The sequence below is a fragment of the Hibiscus syriacus genome, unplaced genomic scaffold (genome assembly GCF_006381635.1).
Source record: "Hibiscus syriacus cultivar Baekdansim isolate YM2019G1 unplaced genomic scaffold, ASM638163v2 tig00111160_pilon, whole genome shotgun sequence".
NCBI lineage: Eukaryota > Viridiplantae > Streptophyta > Magnoliopsida > Malvales > Malvaceae > Hibiscus > Hibiscus syriacus.
In genome coordinates, this window is record NW_024063005.1 from 174204 (window position 1) to 197371 (window position 23168).

Consider the following 23168-nt stretch of genomic DNA (forward strand, 5'->3'; position numbering starts at 1 on the left):
AGTGTATGTTGCTGAAAATTGCACCAACGAAAGTTATTCCATTGATAATAATAAGAACAAAGTGGAAGTTTTCAAGTCATTGAGGGTAAATAAGCAAGGAGAGGGGAAATTCAAAGTAAACTGAATAAAGAAGAATATATCCCTGTGCAGTGCATAACAGATAAGCCTTTGCGGTTTAATGAATTTTTATATCATTTTAATTAAATAAATTGATATTTAAGTGTTATTTTATTTTTCTCATTAACAAGAAACTCTTAAGAGTTTCGATCATCAACAACGAAAAAGTCGTATCACGGCCGATCAACAAGTTAATGTAACTTGTGAGAGACATCAATTATTAGGAAGTAATCGAATTAGAACTATAGCTATGAGCACTATAAATAGTCTGATGAGAGGAATGCAAGTGATTGATACAAGGGTTCCTCTAGTGATTGGATCGCCCTTAGGACGAAATTTTAATGTGCTTGGGGAACCAGTCAATGGATTCATTTATTTCATAATTTTAATTTATTTAAATAATTTATATTTAAATAATTAATTATAAAATAACTGATACTAAATTAATTTTTCTTCATAAATATTTATATTTTTGTTTGATAAATACTTAAAATGATTATTATAAAATAGAAATATAATTTTTAACATTAGAATTGTTAAGATCAATATTTATAATGAAAGCGAAAAAAAATCATCCCATTCATTTTTCACATTCGACAGAGAACAAATTTTTAAGAAAGAAAAGAAAATAAATACGAGTAAGTCACTAAACAATAAGACTAAATCTTAGGTCAGATAACAATGATAATACTCGGTATATAAATTCACATACAAGACGAAGAAAAGGATCATGAATTCATTCTCTCCTAGACCCAACTAAATTCATCTTCCTCGGCTCATCACTCTTTTCAAAATCACTGATTACGACTTTCTATCCAAATTAGAATAGGTAAACCATGATGGTTGCAACTCACATGTTTCATCAACAACAATAAAAATATATGAAAATTTTAAGAAATATACCGTTTTGTTACTATTCCAAAATGTAGGGGGATTGGTTTGTTTATTATATCAGTAGGAACCAAATCCTATATTTAATATGATATTGGTCCATACATGAAAGTACTATAAAAAGGCATAAGTGTTTCTTTTCATGGTATAGATTTGCAAATGGAGTTGAGTGTAGCAAAACTTTGCAACAATCCGTTGTTTCTGTCTCTCTTTCTGTTATGTATGGCTCATAAAAAGTCTCGTTGTGGGGTTACGAATTATGTGGGTTGGGGGTGCGGGGGCGCAGCCCCGCGGTACGGTACAGGGTTGATTTTGTAATTATGTACCAGGGTTTTCTATTATAAATAGAGATGTAACCTAGACCTAAAATATAATTGAATAAAACTTCTAGCGCCGCCTAGGCACCGAGGACGTAAGCACATTGCCGAACCTCGTAAAATTCTCGTGTTCTTTCGTTTTCTTTACCCGTTTTCGTCAACAATTGGTATCAGAGATGTCAGGAGCAAAATTCGAAGTCGCGAAATTCGATGGTCAGGGTAACTTCGGATTATGGCAAACGAGGGTGAAGGATCTATTGGCGCAGCAAGGGATCTTGAAGGCTTTGCGACCTACAAAGCCGGCGTCGATGGATGAGGAAGATTGGGAAGAATTGCAGCAGCGAGCGGCAGGAACCATACGATTATGCTTGGCGGACGAGGTCATGTATCACGTCATGCATCTATCGTCTCCAGACGAAATTTGGAGGAAGTTGGAAAGTCAGTTTATGTCCAAATCCTTAACGACAAAACTGTATCTGAAGCAGCGGTTGTATGGGCTGAAGATGCAGGACGATCACGATTTGGCGCAACACGTGAATGTCTTCAATCAAATCGTTTCTGATCTGGCTCGGCTTGATGTGAAAATTGAGGATGAAGACAGAGCGATGATTCTGTTGTGTTCGTTGCCTTCCTCTTACGAACACATGGTGACTACTCTTACATATGGGAAAGAGACTATCAATGTTGAGGAGATTACTGCAGCCTTGTTGGCTCACAACCAGCGGAAGCAGAATGCAGGGGAAAGCTCTCAAGCCGATAGCTTATATGTCAAGGGTAATCGAGATCGTGGACGGAAGCCAGAGAAGGCAGGGTCCGGGAAGCGGAATTCCAGATCCAAATCCAGGGATAAGAAGACGATTCACTGTTACAAGTGCAAGGAGGCGGGACATATGAAGCGAGACTGTCCGAAGTTGAAAAAGCAGACCGATGAGAAGCGTGATGGCTCATCCAAGTCTGTGAACGTGGTCGAGGATGATACTTCTGATTGCAGTGAGGGTGATATGCTTTCTATTTCAACGACACAATTGACGGATGCTTGGATTCTTGATTCTGGATGTTCTTATCACATCACGCCAAATAGGGAATGGTTTTCGACATACAGGCCGGTTAATTCTGGTTCGGTTTATTTGGGTGATGATCGATGTTGCAATATTGTTGGTATTGGTGATGTCAGAATTAAGATGCACGATGGCTCCGTTCGGACGTTGAGTGGTGTTCGACATATCCCAGACTTGAAGAAGAATTTGATTTCCTTGGGCACTTTGCACAAGAATGGTTTTATCCCTAAGGCTGACGAGGATAGGGAAACCATTCGGATTGTTAAAGGAGCATTGACTGTGATGAAAGGCAAGATGACTGCAGGGAATATCTACAGATTGTTAGGGAGTACCGTTGCAGGTGGAGTTCACTCTGTTGAGTCCTGTGATGATACGACAAAATTGTGGCATATGCGCCTTGCTCATCTTAGTGAACGTGGTATGGCAGAATTACACAAGAGAAACTTGTTGCATGGTGTCAAAAGCTGTAAGCTCGATTTTTGCAAGTATTGTGTTCTTGGTAAACAGACTAAAGTCCGTTTCAAGACTGCGAAGCACACAACTCAAGGGATTCTTGATTATGTGCATTCTGATGTATGGGGGCCTTCCACGACATCGTCTTTGGGTGGATCTAGGTACTATGTTACTTTTATTGATGATTTTTCACGGAAAGTTTGGGTGTATTTTTTGAAACAGAAATCTGAAGTTTTTGAGAAGTTCAAGCTGTGGAAAGCTGAGGTAGAAAACCAAACAGGACGAAAAATCAAGTGTTTGCGGTCTAACAATGGTACGGAGTACACAGATTCACAGTTCCTACAATTCTATAAGGAGCATGGGATTCAGAGGCATTTTACAGTGCGCAAGACACCACAACAGAATGGTGTTGCGGAACGAATGAACAGGTCGTTGAATGAAAGAGCCAGATGTTTGCGGTTGAATGCGGGGCTTCCCAAACACTTCTGGGCTGAGGCTGTTAACATGGCGTGTTACCTTATCAACAGATCGCCAAGGGCATCGCTGGCTGGGAAAGTTGCAGAAGAGGTATGGACTGATCATGATGTTAGTTTTGATAACTTACGGATTTTTGGTTGTCCTGCTTATGTGCATGTACCTGCTGATGAGAGATCCAAACTTGATGCAAAATCGAAGGAGTGTATTTTTCTGGGTTACAAGAAAGGTGTCAAAGGATTCAAGTTCTGGGATCCAGTTGCGAAGAAAGTTGTGATTAGTAGAGATGTCGTTTTTGATGAACAGTCTATGTTGCAGCAGAAGCAAGACACGACAGTGGTAGATTTCGAGCAGTTTCCAGTTGAGAAACCAGAAACTTCTCAACCGACTTCTGGTGGTTCCACTACGGATGATTTGCAGGATTATAGTCTCGCCAGAGACAAGGTGAGACGGACGAATATAAAGCCTCCGAACAGATTGGGTTTTGAAGACTTGGTATCTTTTGCACTTACTGTTAGCAGTGATGATCCAGTTACTTTTCATGATGCCGTTACTAGTCAGGAAAACGACAAGTGGATGGCAGCCATGGTTGAGGAGATGGAGTCTTTGAATCACAATCGCACATGGGAGTTAGTTCCCCTTCCTGAGGGTAAGAAGCCGATTGGTTGCAAATGGGTGTATAAGAAGAAACCAGCAGTAACAGAAAAAGAGGGGGAGAAGTTCAAGGCTCGTTTGGTAGCGAAGGGTTTTTCACAGCAGAAAGGAGTTGATTATGATGAAATCTTTCTCCTGTGGTCAGGCACACTTCAATCCGAGCAGTACTTGCATTGGTGGCTAGTTGGGATTTGCATTTAGAGCAGATGGATGTTAAAACTGCTTTTTTGCATGGTGATTTAGAGGAGCAGATCTACATGCGGCAACCTGAAGGTTTCACTCAACCTGGAAACGAGCATTTAGTTTGCAGATTGAAGAAATCTTTGTACGGGTTAAAACAATCTCCGAGACAGTGGTATAAACGGTTTGACTCCTATATGATCAAGATTGGCTACAACCGATGTGAGTATGATTGTTGTGTCTATGTTAAGAGCCTTGATGATGGTTCTTTTATTTTTCTATTACTGTATGTTGATGATATGTTGATTGCTGCGAAGAACATGGATGATGTTATCGGTTTGAAAACTTTATTGAGTCAGGAATTTGATATGAAAGATTTAGGTGCTGCAAAGAAAATTCTTGGAATGGAAATTTGCAGGGACAGAGACTCAAGGAAACTGCGGCTATCTCAACGGGGTTATGTTGAGAAAATGCTAGAAAGGTTTGCGATGAGCAGCGCGAAACCAGTTAGCACTCCATTGGCGAATCACTTTAAGCTCTCATCAGAACAGTGCCCTAAGACAGATAAGGAAGCTGAAAATATGGCAAAGGTTCCGTATTCTAATGCTGTTGGCTGCTTGATGTATGCGATGGTATGTACTCGTCCTGATTTAGCTCATGCTGTTAGTCAAGTTTGTAAGTACATGTCTAAACCTGGTAAGCAACATTGGGATGCAGTCAAGTGGATCTTTCGGTACTTAAAGGGTACTGTGGGACATGGAATTGTTTTTGGGAGTCAGCGGGATAATCCTTTGGTTGTAGGATATGTGGATTCAGATTATGCAGGTGACTTGGATAATAGAAGATCTACGACAGGGTATGTGTTTACTCTTGGTGGAGGGCCTATTTGCTGGAAGTCTACTGTTCAATCTGTCGTGGCACTATCTACAACTGAAGTTGAATACATGGCAGCGGCTGAAGCTGCAAAAGAAGCTTTATGGCTTACTGGTTTAGTGAAGGAGTTGGGTGTTCAACAAGGTGGAGTTCAGTTGCTTTGTGATAATCAAAGTGCTATTCACTTGGCTAAGAATCAGGTGTATCGTGCTAGAACTAAACATATTGATGTAAGGTTCCACAAGATCAGAGAGTTGGTTGCATCTGGAGAGGTTTTGTTTCAGAAGGTACATACTGATGAGAATGCCGCTGATATGTTCACCAAGCCAGTTACGACAGACAAGTTCAAGCATTGCTTGGACTTGTTGAATGTTTCGAGTTGTTAAAGAAGCAAGGTAACCCAACCCACATTGAAGTTTCCAAGGGGCAGGATATTCGCCAAGGTGGAGATTTGTTATGTATGGCTCATAAAAAGTCTCGTTGTGGGGTTACGAATTATGTGGGTTGGGGGTGCGGGGGCGCAGCCCCCGCGGTACGGTACAGGGTTGATTTTGTAATTATGTACCAGGGTTTTCTATTATAAATAGAGATGTAACCTAGACCTAAAATATAATTGAATAAAACTTCTAGCGCCGCCTAGGCACCGAGGACGTAAGCACATTGCCGAACCTCGTAAAATTCTCGTGTTCTTTCGTTTTCTTTACCCGTTTTCGTCAACACTTTCTTCTCCTTTTTCCCCTTATAATTTGGCTTAAATTACAACCAAATGGCCGGAATAAACTTAATTTACCGCCATCACCCTCAAAGCTCCCAATCATCGGCAACATCCATCAACTCGGCAAGCTTCCCCACCGTTTCCTCCGAGACCTCGCCAGGAGATATGGCTCACTCTTGCTACTTCAATTGGGCCATAATCCAACGCTGGGGGTTTCATCAGCCGACATGGATAAAGAAATCGTCAAAAACCATGACGTTGCTTTCTCGGGCAGACCAAGAACCACTGCTGCAAACATCCTGCTTTACGGTTGCAAGGATGTCGGTTCGCGCCGTACGGTAAGTATTGGAGACAAGCTAGGAAGATCTGTGTCACGGAGCTGTTGAGTCTTCGAAGAGTTAACTCGTTTTAGTTCTTAAGAGAAGAAGAAGTTGAAGTCACCATTGATAAACTGTCGAGATTCTTTTGATGGAGAGCCCGTTAACCTATCGGAGTTGCTGATGGTTGTTTCGAATAACCTAGTTTCGAGAAGCGCGCTTAGTCAGAAATTCGAAGACGATGACGAAGGGAAAAACAAGTTTGGGTTGTTGGCGAGAAGGCTAATGATTCTCATAACGGATTGTTGTGTCGGCGACATGTTTCCTTACTTGAAGTGCATTGACGTTCTTCGAGGATTTACATCAAGTCTGAAACAAGTTAATAAAGAAATGGATACATTTTTTTATCAGATCATTGAAGAACATGGATCTTTGAAAAACAATGGCGAAAAGGATCTTTTATCGATCATCCTCAAACTCCAAGAAGACGGCTTGCTTGATATGGACCTCACCCCAGACAACATCAAAGCAATCATGCTGGTATTTTTACAAGGTTAACATGTCCTTGTTCTTTAGATATGTCTTTGTCTGATTTTGAAAATTTCAGGACATGTTGGTTGGTGGAACTGATACAACTTCAACAACGCTCGAGTGGGTAATGGCTGAACTAATTAAGAACCCAAACGGCATGGAAAAGCTTCAAAAGGAGATAAGAGATGTGGTTGGAAATAAATCAAAGATAGATATGAAGGATATAAATCAAATGGATTACTTAAGATGTGTAATCAAAGAAGCTTAAAGGCTTCATCCAGCAATTCCACTCCTTGTCCCTCGACAAACAACATCATTGGTTAACCTCGGAGATTACGAAATACCTCCAAATATTACAGTTTTCTTTAATGTGTGGGCGATTCAAAGAGACCCCGAATTGTGGGATAAACCAGAAGAGTCCATCCCAGAAAGATTCGAGAAAAGTTCGGCTGATTTCAAAGGTCAAGATTTTGAGTATTTCCCAATTGGTTTCGGCCGAAGGGGATGTTCAGGATTGGCGTTTGCGGTGGCGTTCATTCTTTATCTGGTTGCTAATCTCTTGTATTGGTTCGATTGGGAATTGTCTGATGGTGAAAATGCCGAGAATTTGGACATGGGTGAAGTCTATGGGCTCACTGTCTGCAAGAAAGTACCCCTTCGTGTTCTGCCCATATTTACAAAACCCAATTAGAGGAGTAGACACAATTGAATTATTAAGTTGAAGCGTCAATTTGGTACGTCTATATTTTCAGTCGAGGAGACAATTATTACACTAAGCTCGATAGTTTAATAAATAAATTTCGAAGTTATACATTTATTTTTTAAATTTTTTCATATTTATGGATATTACTTTTGAAAATTATTTGTGTATTAATTAATTATCTTTTTTAAAATATAAATTAAAAGAACGATGATCGAATTGAACGTGAAATAATAAAATTATGCAAAAATTATCCAGTTTAGAGGGCTTCGAAACCGTGAACATTATGCCTCAGAGGTTTTGAAACTTTTACTTAAAGGTTCTGGAATCTCTGCTCTCGAACATCAAAAATGCTATTTAAAAAAAACATTTAATTATTTTAATGGGCTAAAGGCCTTCTGGACTATTCTCCCACATATCGGGACCCACCCCGAACAAATCCTTCTTCCATATCCAACGCCATCTCTCACATCTCAGTCCATTTTCACTCACGATCTCTGCAACAACAAACATTTATCAGAGGTTTCGTTGCTCCATTCAAATAAACCCATCGAAAACTGGGTACTCCTTGCATTCTCTTTCACTTTTTTCTTGCATAATATTCTTTGAGAATTATTTTTCCGTCGTGTATGCTTGTAATATTTTCATGGTTAAGAAGCAGAGTGAGAGGAATCTATTAAATGTTGAAATTTACCAAACTTGTCTCGATCTGTCTCTCATGGGTTTGATCTGGGATTTATTTTATTTGATGTAACCTCAATGGGGTTGTTGATTTCTTTCCCGAAGTTTCAATGAATCATTGTTCTTTGTCTTTAGTTTTTTCACTCGAAGAATCTGCCCTTAATAAAAATACACATTTTGTATTTGTTTCTATTTTTTTGCCAAATTTGCTGAGAAATACAACTGTGAGCATCACAATCTTCTAAGGGGAAGTTAGTTGGAGTCTATGTTACTAGGTTTCTTTATTTTCCCTAAACTATCCAACACATGTTCTCAGACGATAGTACTAGAATATGTTCATTCTCATGTCAAACGCATAACATCCACCCGGATTGATACTGAAATAAATGGTACGAAACATACCCTTAGTTCAGGATGATTTGTTCATCATCATGTGGTCTAGGAGATTAGAATAAGAACAAACACTCATCAAATGCTATTGATTGTATGCTTTGTGTCTACCGTGGTGAATTGTATTTCGAAGTAGTTTGCAGTTTTATATAACTCAGAATCCTAGAAGATTGCATATGAGAATGGGTTGAGAAATTTTCTAAACCATAAAGTACTTATGAGTTTCTTACTATTGACATTGTCTATTTTTTAGGTCTTGATGCGCACTTATGCACCCACAAAAGTCTAGTTTTATTGAATAGATTAAAATACTAATACATAACTTTCGAGGAGAGTATCACGTTGTTTAATTAGACTAAAAAAACTCAATGGAGTAAAGATGAAAAATGCTGGAAAACATTTAGTAGTGCGAATATAAAAAATGGAGAATGGAGGTTAGCAAAGTCCATATTTTAGGGGATTTTTACAGTAAAGTTTTTTTTTTCAAATATTTTATGACCACACCTAAATTTGAGAATATTATGCAAGAAAAAAGTGAAAGAGAATGCAAGGAATACCCTGTTTTCGATGGGTTTATTTGAATGGAGCAACGAAACCTCCATTCTCCATTTTATTATATTCGTACTCCTAAATGTTTTCCACCATTTTTCATATTTACTACATTGAATTTGTTTAGTCTAATTAAATGACATGATACTCTCCTCGAAAGTTATTTACTAGTATTTTAATCTATTCAATAAAACTAGACTTTTGTGGGTGCATAAGTGCACGTCAAGACCTCAAAAATATACAATGTCAATAGTAAGAAACTCATAAGAACTTTATGGTTTAGAAAATTTCTCAACCCATTCTCATATGCAATCTTAATATTGACATGTATGCACCCACAAAAGTCTAGTTTTATCGAACAGATTAATTAGTCTCCAAGACTTCTGTGGTTGTGACCATAATCTTTTAGTTGAATCCTTTCTGTGGTCGGATTATTGGACTTTCTGCAATGATCAACAACACGAAGGAACCCAAAAGGTCTAATGCTTTGTTTAGGTTTAACGCATTTGTTTGGTATTTACATTGTTTCAACTTTTCAGTAATGTGCTGATGGCTGTTAAAAGTATGAGATTCTCTGCTTCACCTGTTAGCCATCATGCATATAATTAATTTCTTTCGATTTTTTCACTTTTTAATGAGCATGTTTCATTACTGATTTCTCTCAATTTGACCTTGCAAAATTGATCATTGAGATGGTAATATGATAGGAGTCAGAAGTGATTCCTTCATGGACTTGGCAAGCGGATTAGCAAATGTGCAAAGCAGGCATCCTATATTTTCCTTTGGTGTTATTGCTGATGTTCAGTATGCTGATGTCCCTGACGGTCACTCGTTCCAAGGTGTTCCTCGGTATTATAGACATAGTATTATTGTTTTACAAAGGGCAGTCAAGAGCTGGAATAACCACAAGAATCTTAACTTTGTGATTAATTTCGGAGATATTGTTGATGGGAAGTGTCCCAAGGATCAATCTCTAGATGCTGTGAAGAAAGTAGTCGGTGAGTTCGAAAAATTTCATGGTCCAGTGTATCATATTATTGGAAATCATTGTCTTTACAATCTCCCACGGGATAAGTTACTTCCTTTATTGAAGATCTCGAATCATGGTGGTGGTCATGCCCATGCATACTATGACTTTTCGCCAACACCAGGATATAGATTTGTTGTATTGGATGGATATGATATCAGTGCAATCGGATGGCCTCATGACCATCCGGATACATTGGAGGCCTTGAAAATCCTGAGTGAAAAAAACCCGAATTCAAATAAAAACAGCCCGGAGGGACTGGATGGCTTTGATAGAAGGTTCGTTATGTTCAATGGAGCAGTTGGAAAGGAGCAGATGGAATGGCTCAGTAGTGTGCTTCAGGATGCAACAAATATGAAACAGAAAGTTATTGTATGTTGTCATCTGCCATTAGATCCAGGTGCAACAAGCAAAACGACGCTGTTATGGAACTACGACCAAGTAATGGATGTGATTCACCGATACGATTGTGTGAAGGTTTGTCTCGCCGGGCATAATCATGAAGGAGGATATTCAATTGATTCTCATGGAGTTCATCACAGGGTGCTTGATGCTGCTTTAGAGTGTCCTCCTGGTACTGATGCTTTCGGGTATATCGATGTTTATGACAGCATGTTATCGCTTGTTGGCACAGTCCGATTGGAAAACACCGATTTTATTTTCAATTCTTGAACAATTTTTTGATAAAAGATCAGTTAAATTATTTCATCAAAGATGTATGGAGTGTATGTTATTGTAATTTGATCGAAAAAAATGTATGTCAATGTTCGAATAAATTAGTACGAGATATTATAGTTATTATTTTGAATAGTCTACTTAAGATATCAAGAAAAATTAGATAAATCATACTGGTGAATAGTCTATTTGACATACATTTTATTAGTGAATAGTCTATTTAAGATATCAAGAAATATTAGATAAATGTAATATATTTTTATATTTAAAAGATGTATAATTATTGTAATTATCAAACTCTTTAAAATATAATATTCAGTTTAAAATAATATATATGATAAAATTTAATTTGAGTTGAATTAAGTTTTTAAAACTCTCTAACAGTTAGAGTTGGGTGACCTGTAGAGGTTGAGATGCTATCGTATCAGCTTGGAATCGACATCGTATGAACGTGGTCGAATTTACAACAAATCTCTATAGTTTCATATTAACTTTTCTAGAAGAAATAAGGTAATATTTTGCATCTTTCTTTCTTAATTCGTTGATCGTACTTGGATCTCTAGAAGAGATCGTTAGATTGATTTTTCCGTTGTACCATAGTGTATTATAACGACACTAATAAATATTGTTTTAGTTTGAGGCTTTAGTGTTTTTTTTTGGCAAGACAAATTTAATGTGTCACGCCAACATTTATTAGTGACAATTTACGTTATTGATCGTAATAAAAATAAATTAAAAATTTATTGACTGTATTACAAGTTTGAAAAACTTGATAATCTGAATGAAAATATTCTAAAATTTTGATAACTATTTATGTAGTTTATTCTTTTTATAATATTTTAGATTATTTTTCTAAAATTGCTCCACCTATTCTTATAAAAATTATATATATATATATATCCACTTATACAATTATAAAACTTTCAATTTCATACAGATTTAAAATAATTGAATTACTGAAAATAGATGACTGAGAATAATTCATTATTTTTTAGTGAATATCATCTTACTTTCTATTATTAATATGAGTTGTTTATTTTCATTTATCAACTTTCATAAACATATTTCAAACTAAAATTTTTTATATTATATAATTAGATTTTGTCTCATATATATATATATTTATTCACTCATGCAGCGCTATTAAATCTATATAAAATTATATATGCATTTCTACTCATTTAATGATCTTGCAATGACATTAATGTAAAACTAAAATAGTTTTACCTTATATAATAGGATTATATGTATATATATTATATGTGTGCGTGTGTAATTCACCACATAAATTGATCCCAACTACTTTGCATAATATCCAACGGTCTCTCTCTCCTTCGACCATTTTCAGTCACAAATCTCTGCGACGACCAACATCTCTTGGAGGCTTCGTTGCTCCATTCAAATCCACACAGTCAAAACAGGGTATTCCTTTAGGTTCCCTTTCACTCTTTCCTTCCATAATATTCTTTGTTTGAGAATTAATTTTCCGTTATGTATGCTTGGATGTTTTTAGATTAGATAGATTAATTACCTGTGATTTCCTGTCATGAAACCAACATTTTCATGGATAAGAAATTAAGAAGCAGAGAGAAATAGGAATCTATTAGTTGTTGAAATGTATTAAACTTGTATGTGGTTTCCTGTTAGTTATCTGTGATTTTTTTGGTTTGGTGTAACCTCAATGAGGTTGTTGATTTCTTTCTGGAAAGTCAAAATTTGGATGAATTATTGTACTTTGTGTTTAATTGTTTATTCGAAGAATCTTCCCTTAATGCACCCAGACTAGGGTAAAAGGGAATGTTGTTCTTAGAGGATCCGAGTTCGAGCAGCTGTAATGTGCTACTCAAATTGTTTCTCAGATGAATATATGCAATAGGATTTTGTTTCTCAGATGCTCAAATTGTGTGAAACTGCTTAATTTAGGTTTAATGAATTTGTTTTCTATTTACATTGCTTCAACTTTTCAGTAATGAGCTGATGGCAGTTAATTGTATGGCATCCTTTGCTTCACCTATTGGCCATCATGCATGTAATTCATTTCTTTCGATTTATGTTTTTTATTTTTTAATGAATACATTTCATTACTAATTTCTTTCTCGATTTGACCTTGCAAAATTAATGATTGAATTGTTAATATGATATGAGAAGGAGTGATTTCTGCATGGCCTTGGCAAATGGATTAGCAAATGTGCAAGGCAGGCATCCTATATTTTCCTTTGGTGTTATTGCTGATGTTCAGTATGCTGATGTCCCCGACGGTCACTCTTTCGTCGGTGTTCCTCGGTATTATAGACATAGTATTCTTGTTTTGGAAAGGGCAGTCAAGAGCTGGAACAACCACAAGAAACTTAACTTTGTGATTAATTTCGGAGATATTGTTGATGGGAAGTGCCCCAAGGATCAATCTCTAGAAGCTGTGAAGAAAGTAGTCTGTGAGTTCGAAAAATTTCGTGGTCCAGTGTATCACATGATTGGCAATCATTGTCTTTATAATCTCCCTCGGGATGAGTTGCTTCCTCTATTGAAGATCTCGAATCATGGCAGTCATCACGCACATGCATACTATGATTTTTCGCCAACACCGGGATACAGATTCGTTGTATTGGATGGATATGATATCAGTGCAATCGGATGGCCTTGTGACCACCCGAATACATTGGAGGCCTTGAAAATACTGAGTGAAAAAAACCCGAATTCAAACAAAAACAGCCCGGAGGGACTGAAGGACGTTGATAGAAGGTTTGTTATGTTCAATGGAGCAGTTGGAATTGAGCAAATGGAATGGCTCGATACTGTACTTCAAGATGCAACAAATATGAAACAAAAAGTGATCGTATGTTCTCATCTGCCATTAGATCCAGGTGCAACAGGCAAAACGTCGCTTTTATGGAACTACGACCAAGTAATGGATGTGATTCACCGGTATGATTGCGTGAAGGTTTGCCTCGCCGGACACAGTCATAAAGGAAGATATTCAATTGATTCTCATGGAGTTCATCACAGGGTGATTGATGCTGCTTTAGAGTGTCCTCCTGGTACTGATGCTTTCGGGTATATCAATGTTTATGACGACATGTTATCGCTTGTTGGCACAGATCGATTGGAAAACACCGATTTTAGTTTCGATTCTTTAACAATTTCTTGATTAAAGATCAGTTAGATTCTTTCATCAAAGATGTATGGAGTGTATGTTGCTGTAAATTGCACCAACTAAAGTTATTCCACTGATAATAATAAGAACAAAGTGGAAGTTTTCAAGTCATTTAGGGGAAGTCAAAGTAAGTTAATAAAGAAGTATATATCCATGTGCAGTGCATAACAGATAAGCCTTACGGTTTAATGATTTTATTATGAATTTATCATACATACATATATGAGCTTGCTCACTTATCTAGACCAGATCAAGAAAAAAGTAAAAGAAATAATTTCTTAAAACAATGTGCTTTGTCCAATTCTGAGCCACTTGCTTCAATCCCAGCTGTGATTTCATTTTTCTCTGCTCAATAATGGAGTCATACATGATACATCCATTCACCACTCCATGGTGTCCCATAACATGAAAGATTGAATCTTATGGTATTAATGGGTGATGTCATTCAATCTTCCAGGCATAAAGAAACAAACAAAACTCTGGTGTGCCACCATTGTTAAGCCCTTCTAATGAACCACTGCTCCCTGTTTGTGACGATAATGACAATGACGATAATGGCGAGGATGACGACGATGACGACAGAACAGGCTTGAATATAAACAAGGCATGCCTTAAACCAGGACTGAAAAGCCAATCATGTACATCCCAGTAAACTTGTAATCTTCTTTTGTTGACATTGATGGATTCATTCCCTCTGAATTTCCATTGAAGATGCTGGACATGAAGGGCCAAATTCCCATCAATTCTCATCTCCATTTCAGGCTCAACAACAATAACCCCATCCAATGAATCCACATTTCTGTTCTTACACTCGATTGAAATCTCATGAAACCCACCTTTTTCATGAAATTTAGCTCTTGTTGAGAATCTCTTTCTTCCAAATATATGCTCTTTTCTTGAAACCAAAATGGGATCAATAAGTGCAGGCCTGCAACCAGTTTTCCTATAAGCTTCCTTCTTTAGATCTCCAACAAGTAAAACAACTTCTTCATTACAAACAACTGCAACATAGTAGTCGGAAATGGGTTCGGTTTGACCATTGAATTTAACAGCCTTGAGGTGCCAAAACACGTCAACAGGTTTATTACCGTCGATCACAAATCGTTTGGAACCTTGTTTTCTCCAAAACCACCATGGTTTAAGCTCAAATTTACACCCATACTGGTTCTCTCCCTGGGGACCTTCCACTGATACCGAAAGACCATGGAGTAACTCATTCTTGCACCAAGTGACAATGACCAAACGACACTGGTCGGCAATCTTCGTTCGGAAAACAGATATGAAAACGCTCTCGCCGGACCTAGTGACGGCTGTCGGATCATCACTCGGCTTTTCACCCGATGAAAAACAAGCAGGAATCCCAATGGTGTCTTGCATGTTTTTTTTTTCAGTGAATTCGATCCAAGCTGAATCAATGAAGCTTGAACTTGGAACCCGAAATAGAGCAAGAAAAAGTGGTGAAGAAGACGTGGGAATAAGAATGAGTTGGAGAAAGAACATAAGTGTGTGAGGATACAGATCTTAGTCACAAGATGTATGAATGTCATTCAGAAGCTGCCAGAGTTTTTCTTGGCGGCATTAATGGAAAATAAAATATTAAATTACAAACTGGCAGATAGATGGCAGTGAGTGAAGAACAAACCCATTTTTTGGATGTATATATATATATATATTTTCCATTGATCAACTTCTCCCTCCTGGATGTTTATTTTTATGATTTGTTTTGTTCCCATTGTTTTCTATTTACTACTACTTTATTCTTTCTTCCTCATTTTTTTTTCTGGACAACTTTATTGGATCCTATGTGGTTTCTTCTCCTTCGGGACGGTTTAACTCTATCAATTTATCAAAATAAGATTCCATCAACATATATTTTAATATTTTAATAATTGATTTTAATTTTTTATATTTTAATTAATTAATATAATATGCGTTTAAAAACTTATTTAGTATATCAATACTAAAATAGTTTATTTTGTAGAAAGTAAAAATATTGATAAACTATCGCGTTATTTGATAAAATATCAATTTTGTGGAGAACAAAAAATTAATAACTCAAATATTATTTTTATAATTTGATTAAAAGAATTTATAGCTTATTTTATATATAATATTTTCCTTATTTTCAAAAATGATATTTATCAAATATATAATTTTTTTATAAATTAAAATATACTTTAATAATTTTTATATACTTTCAAAATACAATTAGTTCAAAAATATTAAATGAATATATTTTACAAAATGTTTCAAATGAAAAAATTTATAAAATAAAACTCATACAAAAGTTGGCATATAATTTTGGATAAATTGCTAAAGAATATCATTGAGCTTTATATTTTATATCGTTTTTAGCTTCAATTTTAGTATTGAACTTTAATTTCAAGTTTAATTAGAGCATTGAATCGTTAAATGGTTAACAATGTGATGATGTGATTGTTTCTTCTTGTGAATTTTAATTTGTGTATTGATTTTATCACTGAACTTTAAAAATTTCAAACTTAGGCACTAATTCAATTTGCATATCATTTTGGTCTATGCATAAAACCGTCATCTCCTTCATCTGTCGTTGTCAATCAATTATAATTTGTCATTGATTTCATTCGCAACAAGATCAGTACCAAAATATTTATATTCCACTCATATTTCTTTTCCTTAGATGGATTTTCTACAAAACCTACTCAAAATCGATAAAAAAATTATCTAAAGATACAATATTCTAATGCTTTGATCTCTCCTGACAATCATCCATTGAGGCTAGTTTCGAGGTATATTATTCGTTTTATTGAAAATATACTTCACTATTCAAATTTTTGAACAAATATCCCAAACCCTAAAAAAGATTAATTTTATGAGTTTGAAAGAGGTTTTGAGAAATCATAATCAATAAAAGTGATAGAGTACAATGAGCTCAAAATAACATGTTCGACCATGAATTCCTGAAATCTCGCATAATATATATATATATATATGAGGTTTTTCAAGTGTTTAAATATATTCTTTTAAAGATACACTAAGTAATTGAAAACAATTCTTATACATGTGTGTCACTGTTGTGATGCCTGGCTCATGCTCATGCTCGTTTTTATGCAAATATGTGTCTTCGACACGCACCGCACATTCTTATTCTTTCTAGACAAATTTTTTGTACTCTTTTTCTTTCTTTATTTCATTTTGATCCAACCTTTAAAAACTTTGATCAACTTCTACCACATCAACATAAGACACTTCCTATTAAAAATATCTTCCGAAAAATGCATTAGACTTGATACACTTATCAAAAAAATTATCAATTCAAAAATTAATCTACAATTAGGGTTAATTCATGAATTAATATTTTTAAAGATGATATTTGAGTAAAATCCCTTACATTAGGCCCATATTAATAACATTTATTATCATTTAAAAATAATAATAAAAAGGTATTTAAACATTTTCCTTACAAAAATAAAATATTATAAAAATATATAAACTAAACATTTGATATATTTTTTTTTTTTACAATTCCGTGATTTAATTGTCAATCTTATAAAATTTAATATATTAGCACATATACGTTGTGAGTTGAGATACAAAGTTAATTTATTTTTTTAATAATTCCTATCTAGAGGAAGGGAAGAAGAATTTTTCTTCTAATTGGTGTTGTGAAACTTAAGAGAGAGTGAAAATATTAACTGAAAACGTTTAACCTCGTACTTTAAAGAATATGAAATGCGTATTGTGCTGTAAGGAGGAAGAGTCAATCTTGCACCTTTTTTCTCCACTATGATCTATCTAGGCTCGTCTGGTCCAAATGGCTAAGATTATTGCGAATTTATTTTTGGGCCAAAAGCAAGTGGCCATTCTCGGTTACTTCAGTTCTCGAGTTCACCTGCAACCCTCGTGCTTTCAGCATCTTTAACTCGAAGTGATTGGTTATGGCTTGAGCAGAGAATGGGGGTTTAGCCTATATTTTATGTAATGTGTTTTGGTTGTATTCCGTCATCGATGTAACTGTGGAATGCTTTGGTTAATAATATTCGGGTACTCTTTTCTCTCTAATAGGATTTTTAGGGGGTTTTAACAAAATTACCTTCTCTATATACATATTTCTAAGCCTGTGAGCCTCCTCATCCATTGGCTTATCGAACTTCTTATGTATGTGCGCCTTGTTGTTGTCACCTTCTTCATCAATTGAAGTCATCTCACATTGAATCAATTTAATCCTTGCTATCATCATAGATGGATAGAGGGATTGACAGATGATTGTCTCTTTGAAATTTTTAAATTCTCGCATAATTTAAATGTATTTTTTTTATATTTTTTTATCGATAATTTATTTTTATTTCTTAAAATTTTATAGATTCTCTCGTAAAATTTTATAAATTTACTCAATAACATAAAGTTCTACGTGACTATCATTAATTATTTAAAACTTGGTCAGCACCCACTGGACTGATGTCCATGATATCAACTTTATTTTGCTGAAAACGAGTCCTTAAACTTGAACCAAACCTTTACTTTTTCCCATGCACAAGCCGATTGAGAATTGGAACTTGTCAGTGAATTGAAAACAAAAGCTATGAAATGCACCATTTCCCCCTCAAATATGTAATTTATATCAAGTTGTTTATTAAAGTATTTTTTAAGATGTTTTGTCTCTCAAAGTTTAACGTTAATTTCATTAAAAAAATCAAGGGTGCGTTTGGTTCACGGAATGTAAGATTATCAGTGGGAATAAAAGATTATCAGGCAATAAGATTACTGGGAATGTTGTATTTTGCGTTTGGTTGGTTTAGCAGAAATGTAAGATTACCGTATTTGGTTAAAGAAATAAAACATTATTGAAATATATATTTTATCAAATTGTCCTTATTGTATATTTGTTTTTTTTAACAAGTTGAATTATACTATAATATTACTATAATTAATTTATATATTTTATTTAAAAAAATTAAATTCATAAAATTTATATAATTTTTTTACAAAATTTATATAATTTTTTTTACAAAATTTATATAATTTTTTTTACAAAATTTAAAAGATAAATAGGTTTATGAAAGGGTAAAATTTTATTTTAACCCCTGAACATCATATAAAATTCTAATTATGGACTTTTTATAAATTTAAAATAGTTTAAGGATAAATTTGTAATTTAACCTTTGTAGAATTTTTATTATTCAACGACAGAAGAATGATAATTTTGAAAGAAAAAAATTTAAGAGTATTTTAGTCCAAAACGCCGGTAATCCAACAATACCTATAGGAATGGGGTAATCACATTCCCGGTAATATACCCCAAAAAATTCACTGTTGGTAATAAAATATTACCGGAAATAAGATTACCGACCAACCAAACGGGGGAATGAGGATTCCATCCCCTGATAATCCTTTATGCCGTGAACCAAACAGGCCTAAGGATAAATTACATATTGAATCATTCAACTATTCTTACGATTTTGTTTTGATTATTCAACTATTATTTTTTAAAATCATCATTGAATTTAAATTTTAGTTCCATTTTGATCACTTATTATTATATCTGATTGCTTAAAAACTTATTTATTTTGTTGAAATAGTTGTGGATAGTCCCATTTATAGAAATAAATAGTTAAGACTTTATTTTTTATATTTTTAAGATATTAGATTGCACGGTTTTCTACATTTCGCAGGTCAATAATTTACATTTCATTTCTTTAATAACCCTATAATATTGCTGACTTGGGTTTTTAATGATTATTGGTTTCAGTCATTGAAGTTATACCCAGCAGAGCTCTCTCTTACAGCTTTGATATGCTTTATTGGGACCATTGGAGGTGCAGCAATGTCGTTTGCAATAAACAGAGATGTGAATGCCAAGAAAATTTGATTTGATTCAAGCTTGCTAGCTGCTGTATATTCCGTAAGTACCAAAACAAAAGCTAAAACAATAAGCTTTGAATTTATAGTAACAATGATAAATTTATAAAACTCTTGTGGTTAATTAATCAGGGAGTGGTGTGTTCTGGAATCGCATACTATGCACAAGGAGTTGTGATTAGGGAACAAAACCCAGCATTACTATACTTCAATGAGAGCAACACGGTGATAGACTGCCAGGGTTTGCTCGGCATTCATATGCTAGCTTACTGTACTTCAATCACAAAAGGTGTTTCAACTGTCATGGTCTCCTATTCAAGCTGGAATGGGATTAAAATGCATACTAATCGTGAGTTAATCACAGGTTTCCTCAAGAACACACTTGGTTTTAAGCTACAACTCTTTCTCATTGGACTGAAATCAAGTTTCATAGTCACTATAGCTATGTTTCTCAGACTCAAGTTTAGGCATGAATACTTCAGAAAAACGAAAAGTTACTTTACAAAAGAACCTGGGAACATAATATTGATTTTTGCACAACATCTCAGGGCTCTGTCATTACGGATCGGGAAGGTCTGGATAGGAAAACAACTCCACCGCATGCAAACTTTTCATATTCAATTCAAACTGGTCTTACTGTCGTAAATCAACTTAGGCCAACCATGAAGAAGATCGAAGCTCTGCAACTCCATAATCAGCATTGAATCGAGCAAGAACCGGTGTAGATGAGGACGAAACCGGTGAAGAAGACACTTCAGTGATGATTTTGAAAGAAAAAAAAGCTTAATTTATTGCTGATTTTGAAAAAAAAAAACAATAGTTAGGTGATCAAAACGGATATTTGTGAATAGTAGTGATTAAATATATAATTTACCCTTAGTTTTTTTAACATAGTTAACCGTTTGAGACAAATCAGATAAAGTTGGATTCAAATTTTCTTTTTCTAATTAGATTTTATTACATTTGTTATATGTGTATGAAGGTAAATATTTTATATAAAATATATATATATATATATATATATTAAAATAGTTTTAAAAAAATAATGATGCAGTTAGCTCGTGACCTGTAGTTTGGTCATGGGCGTAAAATAAGTTGGGCTGAGCCTGGCGTTCTAGATTGTTTGATTCGTTTTTCATTGTCTTATTGAATTAAATTAAAATTTATGTCAAAATAATAGAATTTATAAATAATGAAAATCAAATGTGCAATTATATTGATTTCGTTAACTAGCGTATCGGTTCCTATGTTAGATTGACAAAATTAAAAGATAGATGATTAAAATAGAATCTCTCACTCAATAAAAAGTTGCGAGAACATTGTTTTCTTATAGTAATGAATGAAAAATATCTAAACTTATTTGATTGTGACCTTTTAAATTATTCATAATAAATAACGACATCCACGAGATTTATTTTCGTTCTAAAGATCTTATTTTGGTTTTACGTTCAAGATTGCAACTTTAAAAAGAAAAAACGAGAAAACATATGGTTTAATAAGGTATAAATTTTGAGCTCCACAGGAGTGCTTTAATCTTCCCCATATATAACCAACTTCTCCAACCTAATTTTTACTATGATTTTAAATGTAAGTATTCTAAATCATACTTAACATTACATTATGGTTTTATTTTGATCCAAGGTGTTAAATATTAACAATGATGATCATCATAATGTATTAACATATCAATTTTGAAAAATAACTAAAAATTATCACGTCAAGCATTAATATTAAATTTTTTAACGGTCGGGTACCAGAGTAAAAAAAAAATTAAAGTTAGGTACGATTTTAAAAAAATAATTGATTGACAAAAACAGAAACTAAGTAATAGTTAGGTGACTAAATAGATAATTTACCCTATATTTTATAACAACAAAGTTTAAATATAGATATTGAGATTCGTACAATTGGTTACAGTCATGTCCAGGAAAGGGGTAAGTACATTTAATCTAACGTTTAGACAAAGTTTATTGTTCAAAACTTACTATCATAATGTAATGACAATGTCCTAAAAAAGAAAGGAAACATTATGACAAAACAATGGATGTCACTCCATTCAAACCTTTTTTTGTTGAATACCGAATAATGACTGAGTGGACTCGATGAAGAGAGCTTATTTGATGAGGAAAAGAAGAATTACAAACAAATGATTCGGATTAGACCGATTGACGATGGTGGTTTATTTTCTTATTATATCCCAAAGTGTAATTTGTTGTGAAATAAGCGAATAATTCATTAAGTATATAGTTTTGATGAGCGTCTCCCACCATTCATTTGACTTTTGTTTGGACGACATGATGCCGGGACATTATTGTCGTGCTTTCCCCAAAAAAACATGGACACGTCGTCTACATTTTGTTTTCTTTTGAGAATTTTCTCTAGAAAATGATGGAAAGTTCCTGTTTTTTTTTATTGCATACGAGACTACTTGGTGAAATGTTGTGTGGCTTAAAAGATCAGTCAATCACTTATTTTCTTCATCAAAATGGTTTTAAGTTGCTCAAAGTACATCAAACCATAAACTAATAAATTGGACTGACCAACCAACCCTTCTAACTTGAAATAATGAAAACATGAGACATCTAAGACAATCATCCGACCATCTTTACATTTACTTACATGCATAACATGGTATAACATACATATACATTTATGTATTTGAATGGAGTGTGTAATAATGGTGGAAAACAATTCAGTAAAGGGAAGAAAAATGTGCTAATAACTTAAAGTGCAGAGCCGAAATGCAATAAGAGACATTTGAATCTTTTAAAGAATGATTAAAATATTAATTTATCAAGTGGTTTCAGTGATTAAAGAGAGTATTATTCTTTTTAGAGATTTTGAGTTCAAGTAGTTATATTTGTAGGTATATGTGTGCTATCAATTATTAAGAAATATTCTGAACATATATTACCTAATAATTACCATAGACTATTAAAAAAATAGGATAAAGTACACAAATAGTCCCCGACTATAAGATATTGCTTTGTCGAGACCTTCGACTATTACAAGTTACAAAATGATCACCCAACTATTATTATGTTCCAAACTCTCATTTTTGTTAAAAAATTAATGACCGTCTGAGCTGAACGTTAACATGTTGACTAAGATATGATAGTCGTTTGAGATTATGAGATCAGATTTTATCATGTCTCGGTTAGTAGGCTAACGTCAAACTCGGACTATCATTAATCTTCTAATAGAAAAGAACGAGTTTGGAACATAATGAATAGTTAGATGACCATTTTGTAACTTTTAATAGTCGAGGGATTCAACAAAACAACTCCCTATAATTGAGGAACCATTTTGTATATTGTAATAGTTAAGAAACTAAAAAAAATATCCTATAGTGAGGGGACTATTTCTTTACTTTACCCAAAGAAATATTGGAAGATGGTCAACTAAAGAAAAACACATGGTCACACCTCGACTTGTGTGATTATTATACCCTTAACGGACTTATATGGAGAATAATATTCTACCGCTAGATCACTGTGCTCATATTTTTCTTTTTCACTAATTTTAATGAAAGTTCAATTTAAATTATTAAGTTTAAAATTTAAATGTTTTTTATTGT

The 23168-nt window shown here is 34.3% G+C and overlaps 4 protein-coding genes across 5 annotated transcripts; 3 read left to right on the plus strand and 1 right to left on the minus strand.

Moving 5' to 3' along the window:
• The first annotated feature begins 6304 nt into the window (after nucleotides 1–6304).
• Nucleotides 6305–7294, plus strand: LOC120155036 (cytochrome P450 71A1-like). Its single transcript, XM_039166622.1, has 2 exons — nucleotides 6305–6589; nucleotides 6657–7294. Exons 1-2 carry the CDS (start codon nucleotides 6335–6337, stop codon nucleotides 6846–6848), a joined length of 447 nt encoding a protein of 148 aa, XP_039022553.1. The 5' UTR covers nucleotides 6305–6334; the 3' UTR covers nucleotides 6849–7294.
• Nucleotides 7295–7761: 467 nt separating this feature from the next.
• Nucleotides 7762–10678, plus strand: LOC120155035 (manganese-dependent ADP-ribose/CDP-alcohol diphosphatase-like). The gene is made up of 2 exons (XM_039166621.1): nucleotides 7762–7841; nucleotides 9608–10678. Exon 2 carries the CDS (start codon nucleotides 9628–9630, stop codon nucleotides 10597–10599), a length of 972 nt encoding a protein of 323 aa, XP_039022552.1. The 5' UTR covers nucleotides 7762–7841; nucleotides 9608–9627; the 3' UTR covers nucleotides 10600–10678.
• Nucleotides 10679–11999: 1321 nt separating this feature from the next.
• On the plus strand, nucleotides 12000–13864 carry LOC120155034 (manganese-dependent ADP-ribose/CDP-alcohol diphosphatase-like). 2 transcript variants are annotated; one of them, XM_039166620.1, is made up of 2 exons: nucleotides 12000–12024; nucleotides 12748–13864. In XM_039166620.1, the coding sequence occupies exon 2, from the start codon at nucleotides 12764–12766 to the stop codon at nucleotides 13745–13747; it is 984 nt and encodes a 327-aa protein (XP_039022551.1). In that variant the 5' UTR covers nucleotides 12000–12024; nucleotides 12748–12763; the 3' UTR covers nucleotides 13748–13864. The 2 variants fall into 2 exon arrangements, with proteins under 2 accessions (XP_039022551.1, XP_039022550.1); XM_039166619.1 differs by lacking the exon at nucleotides 12000–12024 and adding an exon at nucleotides 12511–12529.
• Nucleotides 13865–14194: 330 nt separating this feature from the next.
• On the minus strand, nucleotides 14195–15130 carry LOC120155041. Its single transcript, XM_039166626.1, has one exon. It carries the CDS (start codon nucleotides 15128–15130, stop codon nucleotides 14195–14197), a length of 936 nt encoding a protein of 311 aa, XP_039022557.1.
• Nucleotides 15131–23168: the final 8038 nt, after the last annotated feature.

Excerpts from the sequence above, each read along its gene's own strand:
- LOC120155041 (XM_039166626.1), bottom strand. The coding sequence starts at position 15,130 with ATGCAAGACACCATTGGGATTCCTGCTTGTTTTTCATCGGGTGAAAAG.
- LOC120155036 (XM_039166622.1), top strand. The coding sequence starts at position 6,335 with ATGATTCTCATAACGGATTGTTGTGTCGGCGACATGTTTCCTTACTTG. Across the intron at positions 6,590-6,656 it reads ACATCAAAGCAATCATGCTG|GACATGTTGGTTGGTGGAAC; the intron begins GTATTTTTACAA and ends TGAAAATTTCAG.
- LOC120155035 (XM_039166621.1), top strand. The coding sequence starts at position 9,628 with ATGGACTTGGCAAGCGGATTAGCAAATGTGCAAAGCAGGCATCCTATA.
- LOC120155034 (XM_039166620.1), top strand. The coding sequence starts at position 12,764 with ATGGCCTTGGCAAATGGATTAGCAAATGTGCAAGGCAGGCATCCTATA.